At 35.0% G+C, this 16,311-nt stretch overlaps 1 protein-coding gene across 3 annotated transcripts in view; it reads left to right on the forward strand.

Moving 5' to 3' along the window:
• Window positions 1-16,311, forward strand: part of KIAA0825 (KIAA0825 ortholog) — a 238,460-nt gene that overhangs the window by 123,929 nt on the left and 98,220 nt on the right. For 2 of the 3 annotated variants that reach the window (XM_030968121.1, XM_030968120.1), the window contains 3 exons: window positions 819-974; window positions 4,150-4,244; window positions 10,520-11,978. In XM_030968121.1, coding sequence (XP_030823981.1) covers window positions 819-974; window positions 4,150-4,244; window positions 10,520-10,661 — 393 coding nt within the window. In that variant the 3' untranslated portion in view covers window positions 10,662-11,978. Of the gene's footprint in view, window positions 1-818; window positions 975-4,149; window positions 4,245-10,519; window positions 11,979-16,311 lie in introns of those variants that run through there. The other variant, XM_030968119.1, reaches the window with a different exon arrangement.

Genomic DNA, 16,311 nt, shown 5'->3' on the forward strand with positions numbered 1-16,311 from the left:
CTGCAAATAAGAGGAGCATTTGCATCCACCCATCCTAATGACTCACCTTGAGTACTTCTCCATGTAATGGACTTCATTTTAATAACAATAAACTGTTTAATCACAGTCGTTAATCCAGCAAATGGATGTGTAAATGTTTCATTATCTAGTTCTTCATAAAATGGTTCTATTTAATCAAAACACTTTATTGGCCTGCAATGATGGTTTATTTACGTAGTAGTAGAAGAAGTGAAAACAGAAAAGATGGTGTCCAAAATAACAATGCATCTATTACAGTATAGTTTCTAAAATTACAATGCAAATCATACAGCTTCTTGTCCTTGAATGTTTAAGCAGCTTAAAATAGCTTTCAAGAGTGGGATAATATTTATTTCCTATGTTTAAATAACATGGTTACAACAAGTTAATCAAAGAATTGATTTATAGTCATGTAGCAATGGTTGACTGTTTTCCAAAAAGTTTAATTCAAAAGTCATGAAAAACATTTGTTGTTCACTTCTACATATACCTAGTGCGTATATATATATATATATAAAAAAAAAATGAGAACTCATACGCATAATTTGACAAGAATTTCAAAGGAATAGGTTAGATTGTTCTGTTTTGCTAAAACTGGGCACATGTTTTCCGAGGTTATTTCTTGTTCATTGTAAAATGGTGATATTGTTAAAAAGGTTTGTATTTTTTAAGAGATTTTTAATTTGCCATTGTATTAAAAGGAACTTCTGTCTTACAAACTTATGCTTGAAATGTAGGCAAATTTCACATAGAAAGCTAGGTGGCCTGTACTATTCTGTGGTTGCTTTTTCTTCCTAAAGGAATATTTGAAGGAGCAGCTGTCTTGTGAGAATTCTTCTGAAGATGGTGTTACCTCGAGTCAATATCTGCCTTTGACACTGAAGGGCAGAGAAGAACAGCCTGTCTTCAACCCTTTCCAGGTGTACAGACAATCTTATGCAAAAGTATTCAATCAGGTTTGTGAAAATCTGAAACCTTGGTTATAGTATATTTTTACTTGTTGGTATTATTATGATCATGATAATGATAAAGACTGAATGTATGAGAATGGATTTATTTATGTGAGTTCACATTTAATGAAGCAGAAAGTTATATTATTTCTTGGGAGTATAATGAGGGTACCCTCTACAATATCATGATGTTCAAAAAGCCATTACTGGCCTCTTCCTTGATCGGAATTATTGCATGCAAGAGCAATTCACATTTACTTACACTTTCTGTGTTCAATATACTGAGGGAAAGCCCATAATAGCAATAACTTTTATTACATCTGTGCAATAGTACATAGGGTTAGTCTTAGTCCTTTGAAAAATCATATGAGAACCATACGTTCATATTTATAATCTTCCTCATGGGGCTTTCACAGATACGTTGATCAGTCAAGTAGAGAATGCTTTAGAAAGACAGAGATTTTACAGAACAGCGAGACTAAGCAAGTTAAAACACACACACACACACACACAAAAAAAAGGCATAAATTTCTGTTTTTCTTTAAGTCATACTCATAATATGTAAAGGATTACAATTTTCTTATTAGAATTTAGTTTCATTATAATGGAACAGTTTAAAAAAAGAGATCTAGTTGCCTAAATCTATGCTGGAGCACTCCATAACCAATTCATTACACAAAATGCTAGTTAGTTTCTGATACCACTTTTATACTTTAAAAAATCTTATGCCTTTGTTTCTCATATATTCTTAATATGTCATTAGCGTTTTTGATTCCAGCATTCAATTCAAATATTTGGGAGCATGTGGTATTGCACTGACACAAATTCACTTTACAGACTTGTGTGGAAATGCATCCTTTTTCAGTGCAGCCCTGCTTATATACAGTGTAATCTCTCCAGTTTTGACTATTTTGGTCTATTTCATCAGTTATATTGCTATAAATATACTTGTTTTTCTTAATTTTTTTAATGAATGCTTAATCATTGTCATGTTGCAATAAAAGTGTTAATATCCTGAAAAAGGAGACAAATACCAATTCCACAAGGCTGCTCAAGGCTTCTCACTCCAGAGAAACATGCTTTATAGAATCTTTGAATCAAGAGAATCACAGAATAGCTTGAGTTGAAAGGGACCTTCCAATCAAGAGTCAGTGAACCACAGAATGGGCGAGGTTGGAAAGGACCACAGTGGGTCATCTGGTCCAACCTCCCTGCTCAAGCAAGGTTATCCTAGAGCACAGGGGCAGAGAATTGTGTCCAGATGGTTCTTGAGTATCTCCAGTGAGGAAGACTCAACAGTCTCTCTGGGGAATCTGTTCCAGTGCTCAGTCAGCCAGGCAGTAAAGTTCTTCCTCATATTCAGCCCAGGAAGCCAACTGTTTGATGGGCTGCATCAAAAGGAGCATGACCAGCAGGTAAAGGGAGTTGATTCTGCTCCTCTACTCCATTCTGGTGAGACCCCACCTGCAGTGCTGCATCCAGCTCTAGGGTCCCCAGCACAGGAAGGACATGGAGCTGCTGGAGCCAGTCCAGAGCAGGAACAGCAAAATCACTAGAGGGATGGAGCACTTCTCCTGTGAAGAAAGGCTAAGAGAATTGCAATTGTTTGGCCTGGAAAAGAGATGGCTTCGGTGTGACCTAATTGCAGCCTTGCAGTACTTGAAGGAAGCTTACAAGAAAAATGGAGAAGGACAATTTACATGAACATGTAAAGGGGACAAAGGGGAATGGATTCAAACAGAGAGTAGCTTTAGATTAGATATTAGAAAAAAATTATTTCCTGTGAGGGTGGTGAGGCAGTGTAACAGGTTCCCTAGAGAGGCTGTGGTTGCCCCATCTGTTTAAAGTGTTCCAGGCTAGGCTGGGCAGAGCTCTGAGAAATCTGCTCTAGTGAAAGATGTGCCATGCCCATAGCAAGAGGTTGGAACATGGTGATCTTTCAGATCCCTTCAAACCTCAATCATTCTATAATTGTCTCCTCTGATTCTATTTCCAAGTTTAATGATGTTATTAAATAGTTCAGTTCCCTTTACCATTAAATTGTACATTTATGTAGTGGTGTGGGACTGTCCATTTATAAAACAGTGATCAGTATAACCAGAGTGTCTGGTTTCCAATGAAAATTATTTCCAGTGCCTGTAAAGATGCCAGAGCACTGACAAGGAACCTTTTCTTATTCATTTGCTTTCTGTTTTCTCAGTATTTTGTTTTTTCTGGTTACCCTTATTTCCCCTTCGTACTCTGTATTTCACCTTTGTTTTTCAACTTTACTTTAACTTGCATGGCAAAGGTGGGGGATAGGGAGTAAATTAGGTAAGGTGAAGGAAAGTGATGAAATATAGATGGGAGGAATAGGAGGGATTGCAGTGATTCTGCTCTCCCAGAGGAACCAAGTGCTATCTGTAAGAAGAAAAATATGCACTCCAAGTTCTACTTTACTTTTTATTTGGGTTTATTTTCATTGTTTTGACTTGCTTAAACTTTTTTTTTTACTACTCAGTGATGATTCAGTGTTACGACAACAACTTTGCACTTATTTCCTCCCAAGAAGATTATAGTCACTACTTGACCATTGCTGACAATGATAAGGAACATTATGCAACAGAATTTACTGTTTTTTAAAAATAAGAATGTTGTGTATGGTCTCTTGTCTGCCCACTGATGATGTAGATTGCTTTTATTTATTAAATAAGCACTATGGAGTTATACTTGTTCCTATTTTCTAGATTTAATACTGTTTATAATACAGCATTAAATTACTCTAATTATGATACAGTTACTTCTTGAATTCCAGCTATGCCAAATTTTTCATGACATAACTTTTTGCTGACAGCAGAAAATACAAATTGCTGTTACATAGAAAGTTACCAACTATTTTGCATTTTGGACAAAGAGTAAAGCTTGCAGACAAAGTAGTTGATCAGAATGCCGTCAACAGTTGGAATAATAATGGTTAAAAAAACTGATTTGTTTTTTTTATAAACAGTGGCTATGTCCCTAATTAATTAATTGGCATTTTATTGCAATAAAAACCTTCTTCTGTGGACATGATTGATAACTCCTTTCTAAATCCTCATTCTAGACCTCCCTCTTTTGTCAGTATATCGCAGCTGGGGCTTTAATGTACTGATCCTATTAATGCTGATTAATAACTAGCTAGCTTCTTTCCTTGTATCAACAGTCAGCCATTACTGAATGGAACTGGGATTGGTCAAGCTTGCTGCCAGGTCACTTGGGACTGAATCAGATGGCCTTCAAGGTGCTGCTGTCACACAGGTAACAGGATTTTGGCAAATCATCACATTTTCCTTTTGTATTTTTGACTTTGTAATAGTGAATTCACAAAGATTTTAGTGGTGAAATTTGTAAAGCAAATTCTGCATTTCTTTTAAAATACATAGTTTTAAAAAGTAGCAACATTCTTTCTGCAGTATTTGATCCATACTCAGATGTCTTTCAATTCCTCTTTTGAGGTGTATAATTTGTTCTTTCTGTCTGAGACAGATTATATGAATATATGTTGATATTGCCCTTAAATGAGGCTTTGGAAAAAAATTAGTAACTTTTGCAAACCTATACTGCTCAGGGAAATTTCAGCACAGAATTTAGGCTATGTTTGCTCAAGTTGCAAAGGATCTTAAATTCATCTGGGGGCATGACAAGTGTAGCTAGAAATAGAAAGTGTTTCCTGGATAGTTTTCAATTAATAAAATTTTTCCTCATATTTTATTGCCTTTTCACTTGTAAAATGTAACTGCTTAATTCAGAAACTGCAGTTTCTTAAATTCAGAAAAATTTAGGTGGAATTCTTTTTTGGGGGTTGTGTGGTTTGTTTGTTTGTTTGTTATTTGTTTTTGTTAATATTTGTCATTTGTGAAAACTTACATGTTGCACACTGAACTAAGACATTCACTTCTTAATTCTGAATCCTCCTTTTGATACCTAATATGATCCTACCAGTCAACTTTTGAACAGACTGTTCCTCTACCTAGAAACTGGAGTGATGATTTCAAAAGTGTGTGAATTTGCATGTCATAAAGGTTTTGGGACTTGTCTCATTTTCTCAATTTATCACTAGCAGTTAGTCTTAAACATTCAATTCTTCCTTCATTTCATATATAAAATACTTTTAGTCTGTTTTGAGTCTTCCATCTAAATTCGGATAAGACTACTTCTTTCCCTACTCAAATTGTTCTTTCCCAAAAGTTTAATTGCACAAAAAATCATGCCAGCAAAAATTTGTTATTCAGTTCTCTTCTTGATGTCCTTTGTTACCTGTTACCAGACAGAATGTGAAACTTCGCAGACTTTTTGTGTTAAATATCGGAGAAAATACAGTACTATTTTTTTTTATTTTGATGGTTCTCCTGTTGATTTTTACCTCATGTCCTTCATTAAAAATGAAGTAGATTGTCCTTTTAAAAGAGGCTCTTAGACTAAAACTGGTTCTTGAACTTCACTTCATGTTATTGTCATCAATATGAGCCAAAGGGAGCAGAGGGCTGCTGTGATTTGCACAGGAAATATTTTGTGTGGACATTTCATATTCACTGTTCCCTTAAAACACATTTTGTTTTTCTTCTGATCTCTTTATAGATGTTAGAAAGAAATCATGTGTATGCCTCCTCTCTCCTTCTCTGTACCTCACATCCTTGTCATATAATCTATTTTTTAAAGTGTAATTAATTTCCTAATTGTTGTCATCTTTCCTAATTTGAAAATGTCTTAATTCATTGCCCTTCTACATGGTAAGGAAATTCTCATCTAGAAGTGACATTATGCAAGTAATTAATGATTAGAGCATGGATCTGTTATTTCACCCACTCTGCAAACCAGCGCATTATTTAGATCCACTGTGATCATAAAAAATAAAATAGCTGAATCTGCCATAGCAGCCAGCATTGACAGCACACCTTGTCTTTATCTGACTTTACTTTTATCATAGCTTGAGTGTGTCTGCTCATACTTTCCAGCTGACTAGGACAATTCTAGCTGTTCTTGTGGCTACACAAACAAGCTTTGCAGCAAGACTCAGGTGAGCCCTATCTTTAGTTGATTCTTCATCATCCTTCCTAGAACTGCATAAATCAGCCTTACTTGTGCTCAAGACTTAATGTTCAAGCTGAATGAGTGTGTGATTATTTTGACCTCCCATTTATGGTGGACCTATTCTACTGTTTCCCTCCCGAGATGAGTTAAACAAAACCACGGGCAGTACTTGAGCTGTTTCAGAACCATCAGTTGATAAAGTGGAGCACCATAATATTTAAATTACTCTTTCCTTTGACACATGCTAAAGCTTTCCCTGAATAGTTATGTCTGTGCAGGCAGAAATATTTTCACCAGTTCACAGTGATGTTAGAATGATATTTATTTACTTATTTTCATATTTCAAGAAAAAATACTGTCAGTTGCATATGAAGTTTAAAAAGCACAGTCTTTCTTTTGAGAAAAAAAAAAGTGAAAATGCTTAGGGGACTCATTTACAAGGGAAATGCTCCCCTAACCTAGTTAATGACTGAGTTAGGTGAGAGGGTGTTATGAGAGCATTGTCCCAGAGCCAGCAAGTGTTAGGCAAATTAATTGGTTGGTGGTTAGGGGAAAGTAAAATACTTTTAGGACTGGTTAAAAAGGAAATGAATTGTTGTCTACTACTCATTGCTGGCTTCACACAATGATGGGAATCTAATCCATGCATTCCTATGATCCTCAAAGTAAAAGAGTCCAGGAAATTTTTCAAATTAAAGATGTGGTGGTTGTAAGGCCCCAGAATCCTCTCACTGAATCCCTGAAAGGGGCTTACAGGGATTTATGTATGTACCCTGAGTTAGATGCAGGGGAGGAATACCAACAAGATACTCCTCAAGAGTCAAAACAGTAAAAACTTAATTGGCAAACTTGAGAAAATCAGGGAACTTTTTCTAAAGTTAAAAGCAACATTGAATCGATAAAAAGCGTTTGACAAAACATCAATTTAGCAAGCTCTAAGGCCATTCAATTTAACAAATTTCAACCCATCTGATTTTAATTTACTCAAAAATAAATAATACGTATTTATATATATTGTGTATATAGTTCGAACTGGAAGAATAAAAGTTAAAATGTATTTCTCAGTTATACTTGAAACAGTATCTTTTAGCAATAAGACCATTAACATTCAACTAACCTATGAACTTGATTTACACAAGTTTTGAAAAATATCCTACACATATACGCCTTTTCAAGTCTTGAACTCACTTGTCATTTGTTCATCCTTAGCTGCTCCAATAACAAAAGGGGTTCCTTACCTCTAATACATATATTAAAGCAAGAAGAGCAATTGTTGTTTAATTACCCATATCTCGACTTATACTTAGTGTCCTGCTTATAAAGTTACAGTTGTTATTGTCTGGCCAAATCAGTGTGTTGAAAATCATCAAGAAGTGCTAAGCAGTAGGCAAAAAGCTCGTGTGTTGTCAACACTGAGGCACAATTCCAGAGCACACTACGATGCATTATTCTTCTTGTTTATGTACTCTCCTTTATATAAAAGTTAAATTTATGACCATTAATTTTCAGAGGAATATCTTGGCAATTTGTACATGGTTAGAAGATATTATTATTTTGCAGGGCTTTGAGATGTGACCTGCCATCTGCAGTTGTGCAGGACTTTCAGGTGCACTGAATACCTTACGATAATGTAAAGATATTCCTGTCACTATAAAGAGGAGGAAAAAAAGAGACATTTTTGTAACATGTGAAGCCATTATTCAGTATTGCAGTTATTTGCACTTCTGAAGAGGAATGGCTGGGATTCCCTCCTCTGCACTTAGGGAGGTTTCACTAAGAGCTGGTGTCTGTGCAGGGACAAGTAGTGATTTAGTTGGAATGATGTAGATCCTGCTACAGGAGCACACTGGGAGCTATAGAAATAGAGAAGAACTCATGACTGGCAAAGCCAACAACAGTCAGGACCTTCAGAACAGAAAGCTTAACAACTTAATAACTAAGAGAGGAATGGGAATGTGTTACTTTTACATAAGTGTGTCAGGTGAGAAATAGTAACAAGTTTGAAAAACTATAGAAATTAAAACTAATATTTGTTCAAGTGGATAAGAAATGCTATAAAAATGTCTAAACTGAGAATTAGAATTTGATTTCCAACAGACAAGCCAGAGTAGCTCAAGAAGAACTTTCCAGAAAATCTTTATACAGTGATATGAGCTTAAATAGTTTTAAGTTGGAACAAGATAGCCAAGTATCTAGTCAACATTTGGTCATGTGTTGATAAAGATTCTGAACTTCTGAAAGACGAAAACATGGAGATATTTATATATTTGCTTTCAGGAAACCGTAAAAAATTGAGTAAGTTTGTTTTTTACTAAAATTGGATAAAATCCATAGGCTTTCTAGTAGGCTCTGTTGCTACAGCTACAAGTCAACTATTAATGATGGTTGGTGAAGAGCTAGGATGCCATTAATACTGCAGTAGTCATCACCTGCTTGGTTTGCGGCAAAATAGATACAGACTTTCAGATCCCTTGGACTACAGATTTTTTCATAACATAGTCCAGACTGCATTCTTGTTGATGAACTACTGGACTGTTTACAGGTGGATCTGCTTTTTGGTTACGTAAAAACTATCGTTAGCAGAGTACTGTCCTAGGATTGAGAAAACCTTGTATCTAGTGTTTCTTTATTAAAATCCTTTCAACTGTACTGCCTTTTGCAAATTGATTTGTTTATACAGTTGTGGCGTCTTTTCCCCATATTAGAGCTAAGGGATAAAATTACGTGTTTTGACTTTGATTAAGCTTAATAAAACTGAAGTAAGAAAATCTTGTTTAGAATTTTGAATGATTACAGGGCAAAATTTGCATAGCTCTTGTATATTCTAGTGAATACACAGACACCATCTGTTGAGAATGATAGGCATATGGTGAACTATTTATAGAAAATGTTTATATTCATTGTGTTGTTGATTATCTAGATATCCAGAAAACGCACTTTTAAAATCTAGTTTATCAACGTGTGGAAAAGTTTATTATGTCATTTTGAAACTGAAAAGAATGCCAACAAACTGCATGTGTTTTGTTGTCTGCCAAAGATTTTTTATAAAACTTTACAAAAGTCTAAATCTGAGAAATGAGTGAAAAAAACCTCCAGGGTATTAAAAGGTGGGAAGTTCTCTAACAATTTTGTTTGTGGAAGAAACAAATGATGGAAGAGCAGTTACTGACACAATGCCAAGGCAGAGAGGTTATCTGCATGGCAGAGGACAGCAGTCTTATATCTAGTGTACTTCTAGGTATGTTAATCTGTCTTCTAAACTGCAGATGCTTCCAGATCTTTGGTATCCAAATTTGCTGGATGTTGGAAATTCATACTGTTGCTACAGTTACAAGTCAACTATTAATGATGGTTGGTGAAGAGCTAGGATGCCATTAATATTGCAGTAATCATCGCCTGCTTGGTGTTACTATAAATGATGCCCTTATAATGCATATTATAACAGACTTTCTAAAGAGCGTGGGAGGCTATGAAAGGCAGTATCTCATTGCTCCTGTATCAAAAGAAGCAGGTGAAAGGTATTAATCCATTATTGTACATCTTTTGGTTAATCGCAAAGTCAGGCTTAGACCCTAGTGCTGGATGTACCAAATAAAAGCCAATGGGATTTTGTGGAAAATCTCACTTTGACCTTTCTGGGTAAGCAAGGATCCTGTTCCATAGATGAGTTGGTCAATAACAAGGTATGTCACATCTGTCATCACAAGGATTATCCTTTGTCTGCTTATCCTCTTCTGACATAGCTAATCAAACCATAATGTGACTTTAAAAAATCTGTCAGAAGTAGGCTTAGTTCCTTGCCTGGCACTTCTAAAGCATTGGTGGCAGAACATACATCAGTAAGCAAAAGGGAACAGTAGTACACACTGTTTGACTGCCACTCAAGCCCCTATCATGTATACAGTTACAGCATGAATTTCACAAGTAAATGAGGTTAAAGATGAGGCCCCCCATATGCAATACACTTTTCTGATTGTTATCAGTTTCTCTCTTGTGCCGATATATTGATGAATAATACGGAAAAAAAAACCTCTCTGATGACAGTCTCCAACAGAAAGTGCTAAAAACATAAGGATTGCCATATCCCTTTTAACCTCACTTAATATGATCTACTTTTTAATACTTGGGAGTCTTTTATGATGAGGCCTTTGCTAGCCTTGCAATACAAAAGCATGTACTTACCAGCTCTCCTTTAATTAACAAGTATAAAATTACTTAAATAAGGTTTCATGCTAATTAGGTGCTTTTTTTAATACACAAACCTGCCTTCTAGAAAAAGTGAAAATAAAATGAATGAAAAGAAGAAAGTATTTTAAGAAGAAAACTGGTACATCTTTTTGCATTCAAAAGTGTGGTAAGCTGAGCGTGTTGGCTAGGGCATAGACATGTGATCCAAACTTCTTTCTTCTAATAATGTCTCACACTATCTTGGTTCCCCATTTAAATTAGATCACATTTGTCTGCATTTTTATATCCTTTGATTTGCTTTTGTCTTGGTTTAGGAATGGTATTCCACAATGTAGTGCTCCTGCTGAGACTCTCCAAACCACTGAACTACTGCTTACTCCTTTCCCCCTTCCCTCCCCTCCTGTGGTGCTGTGGAGAGGAGAATTGGAGGCACAAAACATAAACATCATGGGTTGAAACAAGAGTAATTTACTGGAAACAACACTGAATGAAGAAAACAAGTAGTAACAGCAACAATACTAACAACAGAGGGTACAAGAAAGAGGCAAGCAATTCACATGGAAACCCCTTGACAAGAGATAATACCCAACTGCTCCCTCCACCCCACTGGCTCCGAAGAAAACTCTTTCCCCATCCCCAGAAAACTACATGAGAGGGTATAGAGTAACCTCCAGGTCTCAGCCATGCCCCTTCCTGTCTAGTGCAAAAATTAACTCTGTCCTGCCCGGAACCAGGATGGCTTTGATGGGAATACTGCTAGGCATATTCGATGTATTGTGTTAATAATACATTTGTGTATTTATTGTTAGGATTCATTGGTTCCTTTAAAGGTATGTATCTTTTCTTCATAACTAGGTACTTGTGTTCTATAAATCATCACTTGGAAGTGTGGCACTTCACTGTTTTATCACTGTATAATTAACCTGGTGATTGCTATCCTGTGACTTCGGTGGCTTTTCTTAAAAACAGATATTTCCTTTCATCTGTAAATAATTTGCCCTCCTTTCAACTCTGTCTCAAATCCTGTTCTCACTAGGGATTCTTAAGTGGAGATACTCATGTTCATTTTTCTTATCTATTTTCTCTTTCCTCTTTCAGACTCCTATTGATCCAAATTTCCATTCTTTGTAGATACATAGTTATATAGCAATTGTAAGTGTAATGTAAGTGTAATGTATAATTGCTAAATGTATAAATGTGAATTATTGCATTCAAAGTACTGACTTCCCTGATTGTACACAGTGGCTTAGCTTCTCATCTTATCTATAGACTTTCTTGCTACACCTGCGAGGGAAGAGGCTGCAGGACACAAGCTGACAAGCTAAAAATCGGTCTTGTCCATCAAGGCATTGTTTCATCCTTTTGCTGCTTTTAGATAAGGGATTTTTCATCAAAGTTTTAGTAATGTAGAGTAATTCAATTTCCATACAGGGATCTCAATTTCTTTGTAAGCTGTAATGAGCTGAGACATGCAAGTCCCCTGTAAGGTAGAGGGGGAAGTATTAATATCAGAGTTAAACAAATGGAAAATCTGGTCATGCAAGTCACTTTTAAGCTTTCTTCTATGCTGAAAAATTGGGCTGTATCAAATTAAAGAGCAGAACCTAGATTTTTGACTAAATTTAAGATACAAAGCTATCACATATTAGCTGATCTGTGGTGGCTGTTGCTATCCTCAGTTCCTTTGTGGCAGCAAAGGGGAGGTGACTCAGCTTTAGTGAGGCTTTAATGGTTATCTAATTTGAATAACCTTGCATTCATTTTAGGAAGTGGTAGTCCCATTAGTTTTTCCCTGAAGGGGATGGGGAAGACTGTATGCTTTGTCCTGACCTTGAAATGTTCACTGTTGCAACAACAAAGCTTTGTTGTTGCAACAGTGAATATTTCAAGGTCAGGACAAAGCATACAGTGGTGGTGGCCACAGTGTGGATCCCAGACCTTTGCAGCTGTAACTGTTGTCTCTTAGAGCTATGGCTTTCCCAAAGTTATTGACTTCTCTCATGGCTTTCCTGAATGTACTTCCTCTGTCTTGCCAGGTTGGCACTGCTTAAGAAAGGATGACAAGTCCTAGAGGTCTTATTGCTTCTTCCCTAAGTTGAGTTGTTATTGTCAAACTGACCTTGGAAGTTTTACAGTCACGATGCAGATACAGCAATGTTGGTGAAGGAAGTAGTAAGTTAAAAATCTGCCTATACACAGTGATTTAGGCGTTTCTGATGCTGACTGATGATTCGACCCAGAAAAACTTTTTGATTGGGATTTTTCTTCCCCTCTTAACTTCTTTCTAGGGTCTAAAAACAAAATTTAGTCTTTGAGAAGAGTGGGAAACTGTTGTGCATACTGCCTCATATACCAAAGAGGGAATTAAGAATTTTCATTCTGATAGTTGACACTGTAAAATGTCATTGAAGAAAGCTTTTTCATGTTAGTCTTTAGATTGACAGGTTATGACAAAACTGCATTCATGTTGCTTGAATACATCTTTTGTCTAGTTTTACATGCTTTTTGACTTGTCTAGAAAATGACATATTAAGGTTTTCATTAGCCTTAACCAGGTGTGATTTTCTTTATGGAAGATACCTTGGTAGGACTACAGCTGAAGGCGAGTAAACCAGTGAAGCTTAGAAATGCCACAGCCCTTCTTCAGATGGTAGCAGGGAATTGAAAGACTCATTAATCAACAGCCAAGTCACAGATGTGATGTCTTTCCTGCAACAGCCAACAGACTGTGAAAGTCACATCCAACACAAAAAACTGTTAAACAAGGCACATCTACAAACATTCTTAAACTTTTGTCTTTCCATTTTACTTGAAAAACACAACTCTTTTCATGTTTTCATTATTGATTTCCTTTGTTTTAAAGAAAAATATTTGTTTGTTTTCCAAGCAATACTATTTAGTTTAGGAAACAAAAGTAAATGCTGACACTGTTTTCACCCTTTGTTCATTTTAATACAACATAGTCATTTAAATGGAAACACAGTTTTGATTGCAATGATTAATGTAAAGAGTTTTAATATTATAAATTTCTGTACACAGAAATTGCTCATGGAAGTTTTGACTGAAAAAAATTAATACAGGGATTTTCTGCATATAAATGACTGGCTATTTTCTTCATGATTTTCCAATACTTTCCCCTACTACAAAAATCATCTGAACTAAGATTCAGTCATGCTGTAGTGCTGCAATGTAGACAGTCATAAAATGTTTAAAGTGAAATTACTTAGAAGATTTTATTAGTTAATCAACCTGCACTAAATTTTTCACCTGCACTGATGAGAAAAACCCACAATAAGAAGCCAAAGAATGAAATCGCCATACAATTTTTCCACATCATGCTTCCTTGAACTTTCTGCATCCCTGGAATGAAGGAGAGTCTAGTCAGAAGTCTTATACTTCCTCATCAATTTTTTTTCCCTCAGATTATCTTTAAATTGATATATTCCCCATGGATAAAAATTAATTTTACTCTGTCAGAGTGTATGAATTTGTTAGAATTTTTGTATTTGCTAATTCCTTGGTCTCCCCAGTTTTCACATTTTTTCCAAAAATAAATGTTCAGTATAATAAAAATTACTCTCTAAAATCTGAGGCAGATGAGAACAGTTTCCCACTGTCATCTGAGATGAGTAATTTCTTAATAGCCATAGTCTGATTTTCTGTCTCCCTCTTTAGAACATCTGTCTTACTTTTGGTCTTCATATCTAGAAATAGATTTTAATTTGCAATCCACATTCTTCACTCACTTTTTTTTTTGATTTCCAGGATTGCCAGTTGCAAAGTTATTTTGGTGTTATTGAATTTAAGTAAATTGAACTGTGTGTAAGTATAGTGCCTGCTGAATCAGTAAACACTGTAGTGCACACAAAAGATGAGGAAAAAATGGTGGTGCATTTATTGCAGCAATAAGGTCTTATATTATTGGTATATCAAAAGTTATAACTGCTTTGCCTTTACAAGGTTCTGTAAGCAGATATTTGAATATGCATCTCTTTAAGTTATATTTGTAACAGACTTTTTCTGTTTACTCAAATGTGGTGCTACTGCTTGTTATTGGAGGGCTTAAGGCATATACAGCTATCATGTTGTCATTTTAGAAAGAACTGTTGTTATTTAACAACCATTTTTTGCATTTTAAAGAGATTTCATTATTGGAATCAGGGACAATTTTAGTTTTGTTTCATGTTTGACCATAAATTATTGCCTAAATTTTTTCTCATTAGCTTTCTGTTGTTGCTTTAACCCAGCAATTAAACATCTCTGTAAAAAGACCCACCCTCTAAAATAATACAGAAATTATCCTTTTAATTGTACTAATAAAAAGCGTGATAGCTGAATTTAAGTACTACCAAACTCTTCCCACAAAAGTATTAATGAAATTATATCAGTCAATAAATATAGTCAGTAAAATAACTATCATGATTTCTCTTGGGGTAATTACATGGGTAATTTAACAGTACATTGGAATAAAAACTGAGAGCATTAATATGGTATATAGTTAAATCTCTGTAAATGGTATGTAGAAAATAAAAGGTTTTCTTGTCTTTCAAGTAAGAAAGAAACCTTTAAAAATATGTCGTATCTCTTTAACAGTAAATTTATTTTCTATTTCTGTCTTATTTTTGGCATCTAATTTTTTATTGTTTCATATGGAGTCACTGTTAGATCATGCAATAGAAACAGTGGGCTTTATAACCTCTAAGTGAATGCAGAGACAATTGGGTATTCTTTGCATATCTCAGTGATAGATGGTTGTTGCATAGTAAAATTTGATAGAGTGGTTTCAGAATTTTAGCATTAAAAATGAATGGTCATTGATCTCTGTCTATCTAAACTTCAGTGCCATATTGTCATAGTTCAAGGTGACCTATGGGATTAATATACTATGAAGTTATGCTCACAGATCATTCTCCAATATCATGCCCAAGCCTCAATATTTGGATATTAACTGATGTGAGTTAACCAGCTTCAGTCTATAACTTTCTGAGCGAGAAAAATTCAGAGATACTTATCTGACAAAAAGTGGTGCTTTTTTCTATTATTTTTTCATCAGGAAAGGCATGAGTCCAGAAAAAGGTTTATGTGATCAGGCTTTCATAGTGTTTTCACTATTGGTAAAAATTTTTCACAGAAAATTAACAGATTCTGAAGTCTTAAAAGACCATGCTTTAGTTCATACCAGCTTAAAGGAATTGCTCTAATACTTCTAGAAGTATTTGTTGTCAGTTTTTTGTTTACTTATTTATCTTTATTTCAGTGAGGATTGATCTTCCTTTGGAGAAGGAAAGCTCCTCCTTATACCATGGTACTTTAATTCTTTCATTAGTTTATGACATTTCCTGATTTGTTTTTTTAAATTTGCTTAGTTTTATTCTATGTTGTCACATGCTAAATTTTTGTACATGGAGTTCAACGACTGATTAATCTTTTTATTCCATACTAAAACATAATCCTGAATGTGCTCACTCACATCCTTAATGAGTTGTCTCTGTGAATTCAGTACAATAACTTCAATTCAACATGTTAGGCTAGATTGTATGCCTGCAGTTTTGTGGCATGAGAAGACTACTTAGAATTAACAGTGTTTCTTTGGCCGGTATTTCTCACATATTTGGTTATGTGTCTGCAATCTGCAGAGAATCATGTGCTTGTGCTGCAGTGCATAGTTTGTATCTTGTCCATATACATACACTGAAAACACAGGCTACTGAAATTTTAATTAAAATTTGAATGGTGGCTTTTACAGACACCTACTAGATATTCTAATGATGCAGAAATCTTTTGTTGTAAAATAAGAAAATAGTGAACTACACCATTAGACTGTTCAATAAATCCAGTCCATGCCAAGAGCAGTTCTGAGAGATTATTTTTTGTCAATTTGATTCAATTATGATTTATTAGAAATTTTTTTGAATGTTAGTAATACATGCTACATATCTGTTCATATGGGGACAAACAATTTACTATATTACTCGTTTTGGAACAGTAGTGTGTTTAACTAAATCTTTACCATGATGCAGCGAATTAGAATTTAAAGTGGTGCTCTATATCTCAAGTAATATACCATTAATCTTTGGTTACTGTATCATCTCTTGGTTTGAAATAA

The sequence above is a fragment of the Camarhynchus parvulus genome, chromosome Z, assembly GCF_901933205.1.
Source record: "Camarhynchus parvulus chromosome Z, STF_HiC, whole genome shotgun sequence".
NCBI classification, from domain to species: domain Eukaryota; kingdom Metazoa; phylum Chordata; class Aves; order Passeriformes; family Thraupidae; genus Camarhynchus; species Camarhynchus parvulus.